Consider the following 19556-nt stretch of genomic DNA (forward strand, 5'->3'; position numbering starts at 1 on the left):
GAACTATTGAGGTTGTCTATAATCAGAAACTGAGATTTTAGCTTTATTTATCAATTGTCTTTCCAATAAAAGTTACTAAAAATTAGTTTTTAATAAAGATAATACTTAAAAGATAATCTTATGTGTTATGAGTATTCTGTCTGTTATACAAGAGAAACAGGAGGCCTTCTGTATGCAAGTTTACATCAGTCCTACATAACAGGAAACTCAGTCATTCTTCATTGCCTGAAACATTATCTTTAGCATGTACTTGAGGTATACCAGAGGTACAGTGCATTTTAGGATCATTTACTTCTCTAATCAACATTTCTACCCCATGTGTGGGTAGATAATATTATACTAATGGCTATTTCTAGAAGCCTATTTTTGAATAAACTGCATTGATTCATTATCTGTTTACAATATTTAAAAATTTGGGGTACAGCTTTACATTTTTATAAACAAAACAGACTGCAGCTACTATCAAAGTTGTCTTCAACCACCAGAGGACTTCATTCATATGAAGAATAATAAAATACATAAACATGCTAAAAACACAGTAGTCAAATTGTCTCTAAGACTTTGTGAGAACTAGATGAGTTCTCATCTAACTTGGGTGGCCGATATAGTATGTAATTATAGTTTGGTAGTCTTATAATTTTGTAAACCCTATTACATTATTAACTTTTTTAGAACACTGTCTTTCCCCCCAAAGTTCAGCACTGTATTTTTAAACATTTCTTTTTTTTCTTTTTAATTGTTTTTATTATTTATTAGGTAGAGACAGAACGGAGAGGGTAAGAAGAGGTAGAGAGGGAGAGACACTGAAAGACACCTGAAGCCCTTCTTCACCACTTGCAAAGCTTTCCCCCCTGTAGGTGGAGACCAGGAACTTGAACCTTGGTATTTGTGCATTATAACATGTACACTCAACCTGGTGCGCCAACACCTGGCCCCTAAACTTTTCTTTATATACTCTAATATATAAAAATAATTTTTATGGGGGTTGAGAGGTAGTGCAGCGGGTTAAGCACACGTAGTAAAAAGCACAAGGACCAGCGTGAGCATCCCTGTTTCAGTCCCTGGCTCCCCATCTGCAGGGGAGTCGCTTCACAAGCAGTGAAGCAGGCCTGCAGGTGTCTATTTTTCTCTCCCCCTCTCTGTCTTTGGACTGGCATAAGAATCCCAGCTCGAGGCCCCAGCTCCCCACCTGCAGAAGAGTCCCTTCATAAGAGGTGAAGCAGGTCTGCAGGTGTCTATCTTTCTCTCCCCTTCTGTTTTCCCCTCCTCTCTCCCTTTCTCTCTGTCCTATCCAACAACAACAACATCAATAACAACAACAATAATAACTACAACAATAAAGCAACAAGCACAATAAAAGGGAATTAATTAATGTATAAAAATTCAAAAAATATAAATCAATTTTTAAGTTTTAAAATATTTATTTATTAATTATTGGATAGAGACAGGGAGGAATTGAGAGGAGAGGAAGTGGTAGAAAGAGAAAGAGGGGTGGAGGGTAGATAGCACAATCATTATGCAAACTGACTTTCATACATGAGGCCCTAAAGTCCCAGGCTCAATCCCCCACACCACTATAAGCCAGAGTTGGAAAGAAAGAAAGAAAGAAGAAAGAAAGACAGACAGACAGACAGACAGACAGACAGAAAGAAAGAAAGAAAGAAAGAAAGAAAAAAGAAAAGGAGAAAGAAAGAGAGATATCTGCATCTCTGCTTCACCCCTTCTGAAGCTTCCGCCCTGCAGGTGGTGAGGGGTGTTTGAAGCTGCACCCTTGCGCACTGTAATGTGTGAGCTTAACCATGTGTGCTGTGGACCAGCCCCCAAAAGACAACTTGAGCCTCTTCACATTTAGAACATCCTGGGGAAACTGTGAGCCAAGACTCTTAAATAAAATCCAAACATATAGGAGAAATACATTTTGGTCATTTGAACTTACCAAATACATTTTTCTTATAAATTATGACTCCACACAGGATCATTCTAGCGTAGTGTAAAATAAACTGCTGAGGATGTTGCTATGTGTGAAGTCTCTAGGAGTCTCAGTAAAGAAAGATGAAAAAGATGGAAACTGAATCTGGAGATCAAGAAAGTTCATGTGACTAGACCTCATAATGTGAGACCATGGCAGTGACCATGAACAGAGTAGAAAGACACTTTTGCTTATTTCCACACCTCTTCTTATATGGCACATGTTAGCTCCCCACTCAGGATTTTGCTCAGGGAAATGAAGAGTAGGAAAGGAAAGAGGAAACCATAATACCCTAAAGTATTTATATAACAATAAGCTAAGTCTTAAATACAATTTAAGAATTATCATTCATCATTATTGTTGAGTCTTTCTTCTCTCATGGATAGGTGGTGACAAACACATCAAATCTGCCTCAGAGAAGAAGCCATCTCCATTTCTCCACATTGGAATTTGGTCTGATTTTCAGATTTTTTTTCAAGTAGTTGAGAATTTGAGGTCACAATCGTAGTATTAAATCACGGATATAATCAAATATCAGATCAGAGAGAGAAAAGAAACCTGATTCATAATTTGATGCATCATTCATAAATATGTAGTATTGATTTTTCTCAATGTCTTATACAATTTATAGGTTCACTAGGCACACAGCTAGCTATTAATTCCACATTAATAGTTATAGTCCTCAGATCATTTGTATTCTGTATATTTGTGACTGGTTTATCATAATCGTGAGAATAAAAATTGAAATCTTGTTCTAAATTCTGCTTCTGTCTATCAAGTAACCAGAGTCACTGCTGTGCATGGCCTGATGCAATGAAATTATTGTAGATAATATTTGCAAAATATGAATATTGATCAACCTGAATGTATTCTTCTGTTTAATTCAGCTGCCATCTGATTCTCTCCCCATGTTATTAGCATTGACTTTTCTCAAATTCTGGCAGGTAGTTTATTTATTTGTAAGAATTTCTCAGAAACCTGCTTGACTCCTGGGTCCTACCTACATCCTGGAAAATATGTCTTATGCCAAGGTAATGTAAACTGTTATCTAGTGATTAAAAATGGACAGCATTTTTTTTGCTTATTCAATTGAATGAAGATACACACTTGTTTATTATTAAATATTTGATTTCTTTATTTTTATTGTTGAGGCAGAAATTGAAAGGAGAGGGAGAGGGACAGTGAGACACCTGTAACCCTGCTTCACCCCATGTAAAGTTTCTTTCCTGTATGTGGGGGCCAGGAGCTTGAACTCAGGTACATGAGCACTGTAATCTGTGTGCTTAACCTGGTGTGCCACCATCTGGCCCTCATATATGTATATTAACGGTGTTTGGAGCCACAGTGATGATTAATTAGTAATGGCCTTTACCTTTTGCTTAAATTGTACTTACTATGATACTAATGATTACTTCCTGGCACATGGTTATTCCTCTTTGTAGGAATGTTCTTAATGGCAATAACTTCTCAGTTAAGATGATTTTCAAAAATGGTATTTTGTGGCATCAATTTCAACAATTTATGAAAACAAATCATATGGATAGTCACTCTTCTAATAGATGTCTGCAGCAATTCATATGAAATATTTTACACCACTAGCAATTCCATTGGATATATTTTTTTCTTGTTTGAATTAATAAGCAAGAAGATAAACTTGCCCCAAAGGTCTCATAGAATTTTTCTTTTTCTTTTCAAAATGCTGGAAGTAAACATGCCATGTTATTCCTCAAATGCCCCACTGGTGTTTTCAAGTATCTCATTCATACTGAGAAATAAAGAAATAAAGAAAAGGATGGACTTGCTACAACTATCAGAGTTACACAAATCAATAATGTTCTAGTTTAATATGGGCCCCAGATCACATCAAATTGGTGGGGTTTAAAGTCAACAATATTTATGCATCTTTCCCATATTTGGGTGCTACTCTCTTCGCTGATCCAGGTTTCTGGTCCTTTTTCCAGCCATGACATCATCTCCCCAGACAATAACTTGGATCCACCTGCATATCAGATTTCAGGCTCAAAAAAAAAAAAAAAAAAAAAAAAACTAGTACAGTCATGGGCTCTTAAGAATATAACTAAAATAGGCTTACTAACTACCTACAAAATACCCCCCCAACTCATCATCTAAACTATTCTAGCTTTAGGTTCTCATGATTAATCAACAATTTGGCTTTATATGTTAACTCTTTTTTTCCTTTTGTTGCCCTTATTGCTTTATTGTTGTAGTTATTATTGTTGTTTTTATTGACGTTGTTGTTGTTGGATAGGACAGAGAGAAAGGGAGAGAGGAGGGGAAGACAGAGAGGGGGAGAGAAATATAGACACCTGCAGACCTGCTTCACCTCTTGTGAAGGGACTCCTCTGCAGGTGGGGAACTGAGAGCTGGAACTGGGATCCTGATGCCAGTCCTTGTGCTTTGCGCCACATATGCTTAATTCGCTGTGCCACTGCCTGGCTCCCTATATGTTAACTCTTCTTTCAGCCACCAGGTTCCAGATGCTACTGTGATGCCAACCCTGGGCAGAAGACCCCACCAATATGTCCTGGAGCTCTGCTTTCCAGATCCCTGCTCCACTAGGGAAAGAGAGACACAGGCTGAGAGTATGGATTGACCTGTCAAAGACCACGTTCATTGGGGAAGCAATTACAGAAGCCAGACCTTCCACCTTCTGCACCCCATAATGACCTTGGGTCCATACTCCCACCAGAGGGATAAAGAATAGGAAAGCTATCAGGGGAGGGGATGGGGTATGGAGTTCTGGTAGTGGGAATTGTGTGGAGTTGTACCCCTCTTATCCTATGGTGTTTATCAGTGTTTCCTGTTTGTAAGTAAAAATTAAAAAAAAAAAGAAAAAATTCTGAAGAAAAAATAATCCTTTCAGATGTTTTTCTACATTCTTTCCATTTAGCCAGCTTTCTAAAAGTATTTTTTTTGCTTGATCTCAATTTCTATCCTAAAATTCTGAGAAATTTTCAGCTACTTCATTGTGTGTTTCATACACTGATTTCCTCAATATCTTACACTACACTATTACATTTATAATTACCAATATACTTCCTTTAAATTTTAGTGAGATCTCTTGAATTTATCTTTGTTTTTGGAGCCAAATATGACTGACTGCATCCTATTAAGCTCACCATACGCTGATTTAAATGTCTAGGGTGCCCATGTGATATTTATTCAGACCCTAGCATATTACATCATAGAGAAGATAATTATAGTATATCAGAATAAAAGGTACATTTTATGTAGTGTCATCTGTATGAACCCAGAGGCCTTTAGTAAGCCACAAATCTTCAGGTCCCAAACCTAGAAACCCAGCTTTCATTAATAACATTTCTGTTTACTGATGGACAGCTTAAAGATACAAAATATTTCTACTCAAAATCTGTCTTACATAACTTATTATCATTATTTTTAAATACTTATTTATTTTCCCTCTTTTTGCCCTTGTTTTTTATTGTTGTTGTAGTTATTATTACTGTTGTTATTGATGTTGTCTTTGTTAGATAGGACAGAGAGAATGGAGATAATAGGAGAAGACAGATATGGGGAGAGGGAGATTGACACCTGCAGACCTGCTTCAGCACCTGTGAAGCAACTCCCCTGCAGGTGGGGGGCTCGAACCAGGATCCTTGTTCTGGTCCTTGCGCTTCATACCACGTGCACTTAACCTGCTGCACCACTGCCTGACTCCCCAGAAAACTTATTTTTTAAGACTAGTCAAACATACTTCTTATTTTGACAACTCTCAGAAACTTTCAAAAACTAATGTCCATGGGAGTCCACAGGCAGTGAAGCAGATCTGTCTGTTTTTCTCGCCTTCTCTCTGTCTTCTCCTCTCTCCATTTCTCTCTGTCCTATCCAACAATGATGACTACAATAATAACTACAACAATAAAACAAGGGCAACAAAAGGCAATAAATAAATATTAAAAAAACCTAATGTCCATTTTTACTACAAATCTGACTCACTATGTATTTAACTACTACTTTCCATGAGGTGATTAAGTTTTTTGCAAAAATTTGGGGTCATTTCAGTTGAGCAAGAGACCCAGAAAGACATATTATTGATGATAGATAGATAGATAGATAGATAGATAGATAGATAGATAGATGATAGACAGAGACAGATAGTAGATAGATGATAGACAGACATATATACAGGCAGATGATAGACACACCCATCAGGACATCACTCAGCTGTGTTTTTCCTGTAGTGCAAGGTATGGAACTTAAAACTTTGGAGCCTGGGGTATGAAAGTTTTTTTTTGCATAACCATTATGCTATCTCTCCTGACAAGTGCACTTTTTTGTTTTTGAAGATATCATTTTTTATATTGAGGAGGTTAGACTTAGATGCAGGAGATTGGTACTGGACACAACAGAGAGGTGATGGAAATGTAGATGTTTAAATATTTGCTTGTAAGAAAGTTCATTTTCATTATCACAATAAAATATCTGTTGCAACATAAGGGAATCAGGTGCTGTGAACCAGTTCTCTCCAGATATTAGTATAACAAATTCACTGTTTAAAAAAACCTGCTCCAATAACCCCTCTGAAAGAGTGCCTACCCTGACCAGCATGTAGATATATAAAAAATGCAGTTGTCTTTCATGATAAACTTCAAGCATCCTGAGGGTAGGTGGGTTTTTATTATTTTCATTGACTGATGCATAAAATGTTACGTGGTGACTGATACATCATAGATGCTGAATAAATATTTGCTGAATATAGATGCTAAATAAATATTTGCTGAATAGTTGGAATTCCTCTAAAAGGTTTATCAAGTGTAAGGATAGTATCATATTTTTGAATATTGATTCACAACATGATTTAACCCTATGAGATACAATAAATATGTATTGAATTAGATGAAGGAAAACACTAATACTTTTCTTTTTAAACTACTTTTGCATCACTGTCTTTTTTTGTCTTTAGTACAAGGGCTTTCTTTTCAGACTTTTCTTGTTTGCTCATGGTAAGGCACATGTACCTTACTGGTCAAAAAACTAAGTATTCAAACATAATGTTTCATTTACATTCTACATGTCCTGGGGAACATAATTCACTGCTACCCTTATGGGTTTGCTGGTGTCACAGATAGACTCCCTCTCTATGAATCCCACACAAGAATCAGCTTTGATTTTAAATGTATGAGATCCCAGATTCTGTCCGATTTGTTTTCTTTGATCTCATGCCTCTTCTCTTGTCTGGTATTTGCTTATATCTTTCTTAGACTTTGATCTTATTCCATGGCAATGAGCTCATTTCTCCTTATTAGCATTTCCTCTGACCCCGCTTAAATATGAAAGTCTTACTGTTCTGAAGATTCATCTTTTTGTCTGACTTGAAGTTCTGTTAGTTTAGAAGATGCCCATTTGTGAATATTTGTCTTATTTTGGCTTTGATAGTTCAATTTGTAGTGAAAGGCATAATTTTATCCTTTAAAAATTACTTTGCCGGGGGTCAGGCAGTGGCACACCTGGTTGAGTGTATATGTTACAGTGTGCAAGAACACAGATTCAAGCCCCTGGTCCCCACCTGCAGGGGGAAAGCTTTGTGAGTGGTGAAGCAGGGCTGCAGGTGTTTCTCTGTCTTTCTCCCTATCTCCCTCTTCCCTCTCAATTCCTGCCTGTCTCTACCCAATAAGTAAATAAAGATAATACAAAAACAAATAAAAAATTACTTTGCCAAGTCATATGTAGATGTCATGTCCCTTATAAAGAATATGTTGCTACAGGTTGGATGGTGGTCCACCTGGCTAAGCTCACATATCACCAAGTACAAGGACTCTGGTTCTAGGCCCCCAATCCTCACCTGCAGGGGGAAAACGAATGGTGAAGCAGGTCTGCAAGTATCTGTCTTTTCTTCCTCTATCTGTCTCCTTATCCTGTCTCAATTTCTATCTGCCCTGTGTAATTAAAAAGAATGAAAGAAATGGCAGTCAGGAGTAGTGAATTCATAGTGCCAGCACCGAACCCCAACGATAACACTGGTGGCAATAAATTAAAAGTACGAGAGTATGTTGTCACTGCCCTTTTGGTATATTGTCAAAGGTAAGGATTACCAGTGGTAACAGAAGTCAAAGTTTTCTTGTGAAACCCAATTTTTTTTTATTCTTTTTTAAAAAATATTTTATTTTATTTTTATTTATTCCCTTTTGTTGCCCTTGTTTTTTATTGTTGTAGTTATTATTGTTGTTGTCGTTGTTGGATAGGACAGAGAGAAATGGAGAGAGGAGGGGAAGACAGAGAGGAGGAGAGAAAGATAGACACCTGAAGACCTGCTTCACCGCCTGTGAAGCGACTCCCCTGCAGGTGGGGAGCCGGGGTTCGAACCGGGATCCTTATGCCGGTCCTTGTGCTTTGCGCCACCTGCGCTTAACCCGCTGCGCTACAGCCCGACTCCCGAAACCCAATTGTAAACAGCTTATTTATTTATCACTTGCTTGCCAGCATAATTGGTTTTTCATGCTATGAACAATTCTACTGCTGATGGTCATCTTTACTTTTCTTCTTTCTTCTAGCTAGAGAGGGAGAGAAAGGTAAAAAGAGGCAGAGAGAGAAAAAGAGACACAGGAACTTTGCTCTACTGCTCAGCAAAGTTTACTGTAAAGTTTACTACTTTACTGCAGGGGCTTCCATGTATTGACCTGGTCATGAACTTGGGCCCTGGTGCATGGTCATGTGCATCATCTATTGAGTGAACCACCTACCAACATCCTTAATTATCAGTCTAAATCCAAGAAATGTATCAATCAAATGACAGGTTGGCAATTACAATAATGCTCAGAGTTACCAGATGATGATTTCATCTCCACTCTGAGTTATGATTCACTTGGCAACATTTTTAGAATTGCTAATCTCTATCATTCTAAAAGACATAAAATACATGTTGTGTCTTATCTTTATGACTTTCAGGTCACAGGTTGTGGGGAAGTAATCGGTTACAACATATAACATGATGTAGGATTTGGCTGTAGATCATTACAAATCAACATTTGTATATACACATTAAGCTCACCTTTAACAGTCTAACTCCTTCCTTAGACGTATACTTAACATAAATGGGGGCTGGGTTGTGGTACACTTGGTTAAGTATACATGTTACCATGCACAATGACCTGTGTTCAAGTCCCCTGTGCCCATATAGAGCAGGGAGGCTTCATAGGTAGTGAAATAGTGCTGTAGGTGTCTCTTGTCCTTCCCTTGTTCTCTATGCCCTTTCCTCTCAATTTTTCTCTGTCTTATAAAACTAAATAAAGTTATAAAAGAAAAAATTTTCTTCAGCAACCTTTCCTTCCCTCTCTCTTTCCACACATAACCACTAATTTAATCTTCAGGTTGAAAACTTTAGTTTTGCTTATTTAGTCCATTTGTTTGCTGTGTAGGCAAGGATCAGTGAATTCACGCACAGTTTATCTTCCTCCACCTGACTTATACCACCAAACATCCACATTGTTAAGAAGGTGGAGAAAATAGAATTGTTATACAAAAGACTCATTCCTGAGGCTCTGGGGCCCATATTCAATCACCAGCACCACCATTATCATCCAAGCCTGAGCAGTGTTCTGGTCTTTCTCCCTTCCATGCCACCCCCCCCAATATCTCTCTCTCTCTGTCTCTCTCTCTCTGTCATTAAAATAAATTAAAGAAAATATTTTAAAATTAAAAAAAAATATTAGTTCATATTTTTAGCTCCACCATTCCATTACATGGATATTGCATCTTCTTTATCTAATCATCTGTTTGTGGGCAAACACCCAGAGTTTCCTCATTGTTGCTGAGAATTGTTTTAAGTCTGTTTTCTTAAGGAACAAAGGAAGTGATGATCACTGGTTCAGAGACAGCCCTGAATTACACTCTGGAAGCAAAGAAGCAATGATCTCTACACCCTTCCATGTTTCATAAGGTGGCTGGTCCATGTCCACACTCTCTGCCTAGTACTCTGGGTCATCATCTACCCTCTACTCTGGCTTTAGATTTTGATGCAAGGCAAGTGCTTCCTGTGACACTTCCACTGAATTTAACTTTTTTCAGATCAGCTCACAATAGTCTCTTGAAGAGGTTTTATTTTAGTAATAAAAGTGCATATACTTATTGAATTATTTTATATATTGAGCAATATGCTTAGAACCAACTTTCTCTAACTGCCAATAACTTTTCAGTTGGACCCTATTACTTGACCTACTTTCAACCTGAAGAAAAGAATACACAACACTTAGGGGCCACATTCCCAGGACTCTTTGAATCCTGAGCTAACTACTCACACACTACTTAGTGACCTTCTGCCACCCCAAGTAGGTTGGGAGCACTCACAGGAGCAGAGATCACCACTATGGTCTCAGTAGCTTAAGTCAGTCTCTTGAGCATTTCAGATGGTAGTGCAATGGGTTAAGCACCCGTGGCATGAAGGACAAGCTTAAGGATCATGGTTCAAGCCTTCAGCTCCCCACCTGCAGGGAGGTGGCTTCACAGGTGGTGGAGCAGGTCTGCAGGTGTCTATCTTCCTCTCCCCCTCTTTGTCATCCCTCTTCTCTCCATTTCTCTCTGTCCTATCCAACAACAACAACAACATCAATAACAACAACAATAATAACCACAACAACGATAAAACAACAAGGGCAACGAAAGGGGAAAAAAATAGCCTCCAGGGAGCCAGGCAGTAGCGCAGCGGGTTAAGCACAGGTGGCGCTAAGCGCATACACCGGCATGAGGATCCCGGTTCGAGCCCCCGGCTCCCCACCTGCAGGGGAGTCGCTTCACAGGCGGTGAAGCAGATCTGCAGGTGTCTGTCTTTCTCTCCTCCTCTCTGTCTTCCTCTCCTCTCTCCATTTCTCTCTGTCCTATCCAACAACGACGACATCAACTGCAACAACAATAAAAAGACAACAAGGGCAACAAAAGGGAAGATAAATAAATAAAAATTACCAAAAAAAAAAAAAAAAGCCTCCAGGAGCAGTGTATTTGTGGTGCAGGCACCAAGCCCCAGCAATAACCCTGGAGTCAAAAATAAATCAGCTTCTCTTACATCATTTTCTCTGCCAGAATGGTCCTTATATTCTAAGTATATTAAAGACTTTATTCAAATACTATACGGATAATAATACCTACTTAGGTAACTACTGTTGATCCTGACCCAAACTGATTGATTTTTATGGTTATTTTCTCTAAATGACATGATTTTACAGAAAGTAACCATGCAGAGAAAGGGGGGGGCAGGTGCTGGCACACCTAGTTAAACTCAGACATTACAGTGCTCAGTGAGGCAGGTTTAAGCCCCTGGTCCCCATCTGCAGGGGAGAAGTTTCACAAGTGGTAAAGCAGGGCTGAAGGTGTCTCTCTTTTCCTCACTATCTCCCCCTCCTCTCTCAACTTCTTTCTGTATCTATCCAATAATAAATTCATTAATTAATAAATACATTAATTAAGAGACAAAGAGAGAGAGAGAGAGTGCTGCTTCAGGGCTCCTGACGTTTCTCCCCTGCAGGTGGGGAATGGGAGTTTGAACCCGGATACTTGTTCACGGAAATGTGAGTGCTCTACTGGCTGCACTAGCATCAGGCACTTCATTTGTACTTCTACCCTAATGTCCTGAAGTACTGAAGTGGGGCCTGAAAAATCATATTTTATTGGTGATCAAACTAGTGTTGAAATATCTGTTAGTGTGGTCTGGAAGGTGGTGCAGTAGATAAAGCACAGTAGTCTCAAGCATGAGGTCCCAGGTTCAATGTCCTGCAGCAAATACAACAGAGTGAAACTCTGATTCTCTTTTACTTCCTATCACTCTCATTAAACAATAAGTAAAATCTTTCTAAAAAAGGAAATATCTATTAGTCACTGGAAATGGCAGGGTAATAAGACCTATTACTACCTTTCTTCCAACAACAGCTAAAGTAAAACAAGAAAAATAATGATATCATTCCTTCTTTTCCAGTCATAGTAACAAAAATCAATGCATCTGGGAGGGGGTTAGTATACTAGGATTGAACTATTCTCTCCATTACACTCAACATCATTAGTTTATTTTAAATGTGTGTTTAAGAGACTTCTTTAAATTGTATTCCACAGTTACAAACTTGGTGAAGCCTAACATCAGCCTGTCAATGTGTCATAACATCTTATTTTTTTAAATTTTCATTAATTATTCAATAATGGTTTACAAGACCACATGGATATGTTCGTACATCATATCAGCCACTGGAATTCTGTGTCCCTTACCCCACTTAACATGGGACTCATAAAGCCTTCCGGTTTGGCCACTCCTCCTCACTGTTTTAGTGCAAGTTCATGTGATGTCATTGTCTATTTTCACAAATGAGCAACCCCTGGTAATTATCTTTCACTTTCTTACTTGCATCTCTAAGTATAACCACCTCCAGTTCCATCCATTTTGTCCCATTCTAATTGCAGATATATATACCATGCCTTTTTAATCCAGTCATTAGGAGGTGGGCACTGAAGTTTCTTTCAGTTGGGGGCTATTATGAATAAGGCAGCTCTGAGCACAGAGTTGCGTGTGTCCCTTCAAATGAATGCTTTCATGTCTTTCAGATGCATGCTTAAGAGTAGTATTGCTAGAACTAAGGCATGTCCACTATTATTTGCTTAAGGATTCTCTGTGTTATTTTCCAGTAGCATAACAGAGAACCTTTTACCAGGCATCCTTAGAACACTTGCCAGTTCCTGCTCTTCTCATGCTGTGATTTTGCTCTGCATTTCCCTCATAATCAGTGAATTGGAGCATTCTTTCACCTTATGTCTGTGTGTCATTCGTTTTCTGTTTTTCTGCCATGATGTTTGATATGATATGATATGATATGTTTGATATATCATATATTTGATAGCAATTCTTTTAGGATGCAATGCATTATTTCTTTCCCCCAACTGATAGGTTGCCTTCTTATCTGTGTTAAATTTTGTTTTGATATATTTAGGAGCTTTTAGGATTGATATAGTATCATCTATTTAATATGGCTTAGTTGATTCCAACATGTGTAGAAGAATGAAACTGGACCACCACTTAACATCATAGACCAACATCAAATGGAATACTACTCAGCTATTAAAAATAGTGATTTCACCATTTTCAGGCCATCTTGGATGGAGCTTGAAGAAATCATGTTAAGTGGGGAATTGGGCGATAGTGCAAGAGGTTAAGAGCATGTGGCACAAAGTGAGAGGACTGACATAAGGAACCCAGTTCAAGCCCCTGACTCCACACCTGCAGGTGAATAGCTTCACAATCGGTGAAGCAGGTCTGCAGGTGCCTATCTATCCCCCCTGTCTTCCCTCCTCTCTCCATTTCTCTCTGTCCTATCTAACAATGATGACATCAATAACAACAATAACTACAACAACAATAAAAACAACAAAGGCAACAAAAGTGAAAATAAATAATTTTAAGAAAGGAAATCATGTTAAGTGAAATAAGTCAAAAACAGAAGAATGAATATGAGATGATCTCACTCACAGGCAGAAGTTGAAAAACAAGATCAGAAGAGAAAACACAAGTAGAAACTGAACTGGAGTTGGTATATTGCACCAAAGTAAAAGACTCTGAGGATGAGGTGGTGGGGTAAAGTACATACAGGTCGTGGAAGGGGATGACAGAGGACCTAGTGGGGGTTGTATTGTTTTTGGAAAACTGAGAAATATTATGCATGTACAAACCATTGTATTCACTGTCAAATGTAAAGCATCAATCCCCCAATAAAGAAAAAAAAATTAAAAAATGGATTGAAGATTGGATTTAAAACTACAATGTACAAGAAAACCTAAGTGAAACATTGCAGACCTTCACATCAAAATGACACTGAGTAAGGTGGTACCCAATCTGATTTTCATCTGGAGGCCAGGAAAAGGGTCTGTGCTTGCATTTCTATTTTTTTTCTCTCTCCCTTTCCCTTTCCTTTTTTTTTTTTTTTTAACTTTCACTCCTTCCCTCCCTCCCTCTCTCCCTCTCTTCCTTCCTTCTTTTCTTTTCCCTTCCTTCCTCTCTCTCTCTCTCTTTCTTTCTTTCTTTCTTTCTGCTCAGCTCTGGTTCATGATGGTGCCTGAGACTGAAATGTCCTTATTCATTTCCTTTGTTTATTTTCTCTTCATGTACTCCTTCTCCATTAGACTTGCAACTAAGTTTCCAAAGTCAAATAGAATCAATAACAATTATACTGCCATATAATCTAGGAAACAGTTCCCCTAGTGATCTGTAGTTTTTTTTTTTTTTGATCATCAAATAAATAGTTGTCTTGTGTCTAGCCAGTTCTTTAATCACATCTGAGATCTAAGAGAAGTGTCCATTAGGCAATGTCAGGCTAAAGTAAAGATAGCAGCAAGGGATGCCCTCTAAGCATAGGAGGTATATTAGGAATTTTTTATGGGGAGAAATACATTGTGAACTGACATCTTTTTTATAATTCACAGGAAGAAAGCTCTTTAATTTATTTGACAATTAAATTGTCAAATTTATTTGACAAAGTGTTCAGTACCCTCTTGCAGAAGAAAAGCTACATAAGTGATGAAGTAGTCTTATCTTTTTCTCTCTTTCTCCCTTCTTCTCTATGCCCCCTTCCCTCAATTTCTCTCTGTCTTTACCCAATATATAATAAATAAATAAATAAATATATTAAAATAATAAAAATGAGATCTTAAAAAATACACACACCAAGAAAAATTCAAAGTTTGAAGGTAAAAGGTTCACTTTCTGATGGAGATGCTTTATAAGTTACATAGACAGCAAAGGGAGCATTAGCCAGACATTACAGCTTCCCTAGTGTCTTTCCCACATACCCAAAAAAGACAATAGCAAAACAGTTGAGTCTGGTGACAACAATGCTATCTTGCTAGATACATGATTATAGCCTTCGTTTTTATTCCGAGGGAGCAGTGCACAAAGCCTCAAGGGCTATCAGAATATAAGAGCAGTGATCCTGTCATGATAACTTTTACGACAACTTCAGGGAGCTCAGTGGAAAATAACCTATGGACACTGCTTTGAAGTCCTACATTTTCTGCTTTTCAATAGAACCACAATTCATTCTGTCCATTCAGACCATCTGCAGTTAATAATTTTCATTTCCCATACCAGAAGCTGGTATACCCTGTGGAAAACTGGAAAACAGACACACACACAAACAGACACACATACACACACACACACACACACACACACACACACAACACACACACACACACACACACACACACTACCTTGTGAGGTTTAAGCCTCTGGCCCTCACTCACTGCTGGGAAGCTTCTTGAACAGTGGATCTGTACTGCAGATATCTCTCCTTCTCTTTGTTACTTTATCCTTTTTCTCACACTCCCTCTCTTTCTCTGTTTCTTGTCCTTTATCAAAGTTAAAGGAAAGAGGAAGGGAGGGATGAAGGAAAGAAGGGGGGGGTAAGAAAATTGGCTTCCAGGAATGGTGAAGTCTATAAGTCCAAGTCTCCCAAATAATCTTGGTGTCAATAAAAGTGTCCTAAATTTCCAGGTTGCTATGACTAGTTAGCAGTAATGTGGCAGTCTAGTTAAAATGATTCCCACATCTTTATTATCCATATATGCTTAAGGTGAATCTTAAAAGATCAGAAAGATGAGTGCTTTTGGAGATTTCTTCTGACATTTAACCTTCATATACTAGGATAAAAAGTGTTTGTGGTCACTATTGTTGTGGTTATTTCTACTTGACTATCATCTCAGAGTCCACAGGCAGAGCCACTACTCCAGCCTGACAGTGTGCTCTACCTGACTATCACCATGGCGACTTGGTTGTACACGGTGTATAAGATTTTAATTCTCCTCAGCAGAGCTTGCATCTGAGAAACATTACAAAGTTGTTTTGTCCCAGTTAACACTCTATAACATACTACACAACTGAGGCATTCCTTGAAGAAATATGTTCCCAATTCATAAACTGAGGGAGAGTATTGAATTTCATCTCCACAATCAACCAATATTTACTTTAATTCCAGTCTCTTGTGGTCTGTATAGATTCTATTATACATTAGAGACCTTAGGTAGGGTGGCTTGGCGCACCATCTCATAGGACACTAGAGGAAAAATATTTGGGTAAGAAGTGGTGACCTTAATATGATTTTATATTTTTCTTGCCTTTAAGTTTATAAAAGTTATCTATTTGCTTTAAGCCATTTCAATACTATGTTTATTATTATATATTGTTGCTCTCAATGACTTGAACAAAGTTGATTGTTATCAGTATCTCAAAAGAACACATCTAGCATGTTTATTCCTGGTGTGAGTGACAGATTTGTTGACAACATACTAAACTAATATCTCTATCAAAAGGGGATAACTTTTCTTATTTTATATTTTATTTTGTGGACAGGTACAGAAAGCAGAGTCAGAGAAAGAGAGTGAAAGAGAACACATCACCAGAAACCTCTTTTAATGCAGCGGGAGATTGACTCGAAGCTGGGTCCCATACATGGCAAAGCGGTATACTTTTCTAACATGGTAGCAATTGAAAGAGAAAGTCTATTTTAATTTTGAAATTATTCATCTCCACCAGCACTGTCCTATTATGTGTCCTACTTACGTCTGAACTTATTTCTTTGCAGAGTTCCCTACCATCCATTAAACATCCCCCTCCCTAGACCATATCCAATTTACATACAAAATAACCACTCTGAAATGGTGGTTTTCCATATCAGCATGCACCAGAGTTCCCTGGAGAATTCCTGAAAGCAGATTCTTGAATACTTCTCTGAGAGCTTATTTCTATAGGTTTGCTTAAGTCTTTGGGTCCTATGATGTTTTGCTGTGTTATTGGTCAGATATCTTGCCAAGAGCAGGGCATTAGTAGTAAGATTTGGAGAATCATGATTAAAGGCATAGCTCCAAATGTTCAGGAGTCAGTTTCCAATAAACCCTGTGATACCCTATACACACTGCTAATATTCTCTCTCTCTCTCTCACTGCTAATATTCTCTCTCCCTCCCTCTCTCTCTCTCTCCCTCTCTCTCCCTCTCTCTCTTTCTCTCTCTTTCTCTCTTTCTCTCTCTCTCTCTCTCTCTCTCTCTCTCTCTCTCTCTATCCTTCTCTCTCTCTCTCTCTCTCTCTCTGATTCCAGGGTTATTGCTCTGGCTCAGTGCCTTCACTCCTAGAGGTCATTTTTTTATTGGACAGGACAGAGAGAAGTAGAGAGGGAAAGGGGAGACAGAGAGGGAGAGAACAGAGAGACGCCCACAGACCTGCTTCACCACTTGTGAAGCCCCCCCCCCCCACCACACACAGATAGGAAGCCATGGGCTCAAACTCAAATCCTTGAGCAGGTCTTTGTGCTTCATACTGTGTGTGCTTAATCCTGCACACCACCACCTGCCCCCTCTCATATTCTTTTATATGGACTGTTCTATTATAGTCTGCTTAGTTTAGATAGAGAAAATAAATCCCAGGGCTAAGAACTGTCAAGGGACATCATCATTTTATGTAAATATAGAGAAGGCAGAGAGTCAATGATAGAGACAGAGAGACAGAGAGACAGAGAGGGAGAGAGAGAGAACCTTCCTTCAGTGCAGCAGGGGTTAGACTTGAATCTGGGTCATATACCTGTTCAAGTGAGTCATTTTGCCAGTCTCCTCGTATCCTTTTCTTAATTTTTTTTATCTCCATCCAATTACTTTTTTGTGCATTTTACAATTTTTATTTTATTTATTTATTGCTAGACAGAGACAGTGAGAAATTGAGAGGGGAGAACTTGGAGGTAGAGAGGAAGAGAAACAGAGAGACACCTGTAGCTCTACTTCACCACTTGTAAAGCTCTCCCCTCCAAAGCACTCTTGTTGACTTCTTTACTTACTCAGCATGAGCAGGGGACCTGCGGATCTATAGGAAGCAACTACTCACCTCATAGTCAATGTCTAAGGCATCTGTCTCTCCCTTGGTCCGGAAGTGCTGCGTGTACTTGTCCACAGTGAAATTTACCTGCTTGCCCACTCGCTCGATAAGCACTGAGTGCCAGTGCTGGTCATCCAGGAGGCTGCCTAGAGTGGCTGAAGGTAAGCTGCTGCTGAACCGAGGTTTGCTGTCATCTGTAAAGGGCAGCAAAAGAAGGAATGGTATTTGTACCCAAAAGTAGACTTGGTTACTATTATGTTCTGCAAATCAAGTCAGTTGTCTCCATTCTACTGATAAAGAATGATTCTCTGTTCAGTCTCAGAACTGTGTTGAGCTTGAGAATGAATAACAAGCTTTAGCCACACATTCTAGGACCTGCTTCTAGATGCCCACTTGGCCGTGTGTCTACCTGCTTGTAGACATGAGCCTGGCATGTTTTCTGGAAATAAACAAATAATAATAGAAACAGTAGCTTGATGGCCAAATCAATAATATTGACAAATAGATGATCACTTGTAAAAGTAATACACATTTTGTTTTGTTTGGAATAGTTCTTGAGGAAATATGACTGATATTAACCATCTTGAATTGTGTTCGGGGGGAGTAAGAACCCATGGCACACAGAGATAACAAGTAGGTCAACTTGGAAAAGCTCAAACCAAGGGCAAATAGAGAAATGGGAAAAGACCTATTTTAGATGTCATTTTCAAGTACATGTCATAGGTGTGAAAATTAAACAGAAAAGGTTAAATCTCTTTAAATCACATGATTTATTGGGGGGAATAATGGCTTACAAGACAATTGCTTTCTGACAACTACTGGATAGTTTTACTCATGTGAAATCTAGAGAACTGAAACATATGAATTAGAAAAAAAACAGAAGCAAATAAACTTGTGATAACAAGGAAATTGGGGCTCAGTGATACTAAATATGCATGCCCCAGAAATGAAGTTGTGGTACAAATCCAAGTGTATTAAATGATTAACTTTCTTTCTAGTCACGTATGGGGCCTGATTTGAATCCAACACACTCCACCCTGCCTCTAATGACAGTGATGCTGAATCTCCTAACTGGAAAATTATACAACATGGTTTGGCCATCCAATGACTAGAAAAACAAACACAGTACATCACAAGTTTATTACAGTAGCAGGCTCCCACAGTACAGACTGATAGCTGAAGACTTTTTCCCACCAACGAAAAACAGACAAATGAACTTAACAGCTAATCAAAATTTTGTCACAGATGTTCTCTCATGAGACTACTTCCCTGTCTGATACTTAAAACTCTCCCCCTCTTTAGCCAAGTAACACACACCTTGGAAGTGTGTCCTGTATATAGACCTGGATTATAGGATTCTTATTGCTGAAAAAATTATCTTCAATTATATCATAACTTTATTATTTCCTGTGGCTGACACATGGCATATGATCCTATATTCAGAATCAGTTTAAATTAAGCTAGGGAAACATCTTTTGGAACATGCGAAAGATTGTGATGGAAAGGCATAATTTCAGTCATATATAGCTAGTTATACCTCCCCTGCCTTCTGTCCCACCTCCAATTTTATGGAAATTCCCGCATAATTTTTCTGTCAAAAAGTGATTACAGTTTTTTCTGCAAGCTTAGAAGAATGATCAACTACACACACACACACACACACACACACACACACACACACACACACATCTTACTTTTGATATAGAGAAGCAGAAAGAGAGCG

The 19556-nt window shown here is 38.4% G+C and overlaps 1 protein-coding gene across 2 annotated transcripts in view; it reads right to left on the reverse strand.

The window, feature by feature from the left end:
- CNTNAP5 (contactin associated protein family member 5) overlaps nucleotides 1-19556 on the reverse strand; it is a 956089-nt gene that overhangs the window by 466918 nt on the left and 469615 nt on the right. For both annotated transcript variants that reach the window (XM_060177957.1, XM_060177958.1), the window contains exon 6: nucleotides 17843-18027. In XM_060177957.1, coding sequence (XP_060033940.1) covers nucleotides 17843-18027 — 185 coding nt within the window. The remainder of the gene's footprint in view (nucleotides 1-17842; nucleotides 18028-19556) is intronic.

Source organism: Erinaceus europaeus, chromosome 18 (genome assembly GCF_950295315.1).
Source record: "Erinaceus europaeus chromosome 18, mEriEur2.1, whole genome shotgun sequence".
Taxonomy (NCBI): domain Eukaryota; kingdom Metazoa; phylum Chordata; class Mammalia; order Eulipotyphla; family Erinaceidae; genus Erinaceus; species Erinaceus europaeus.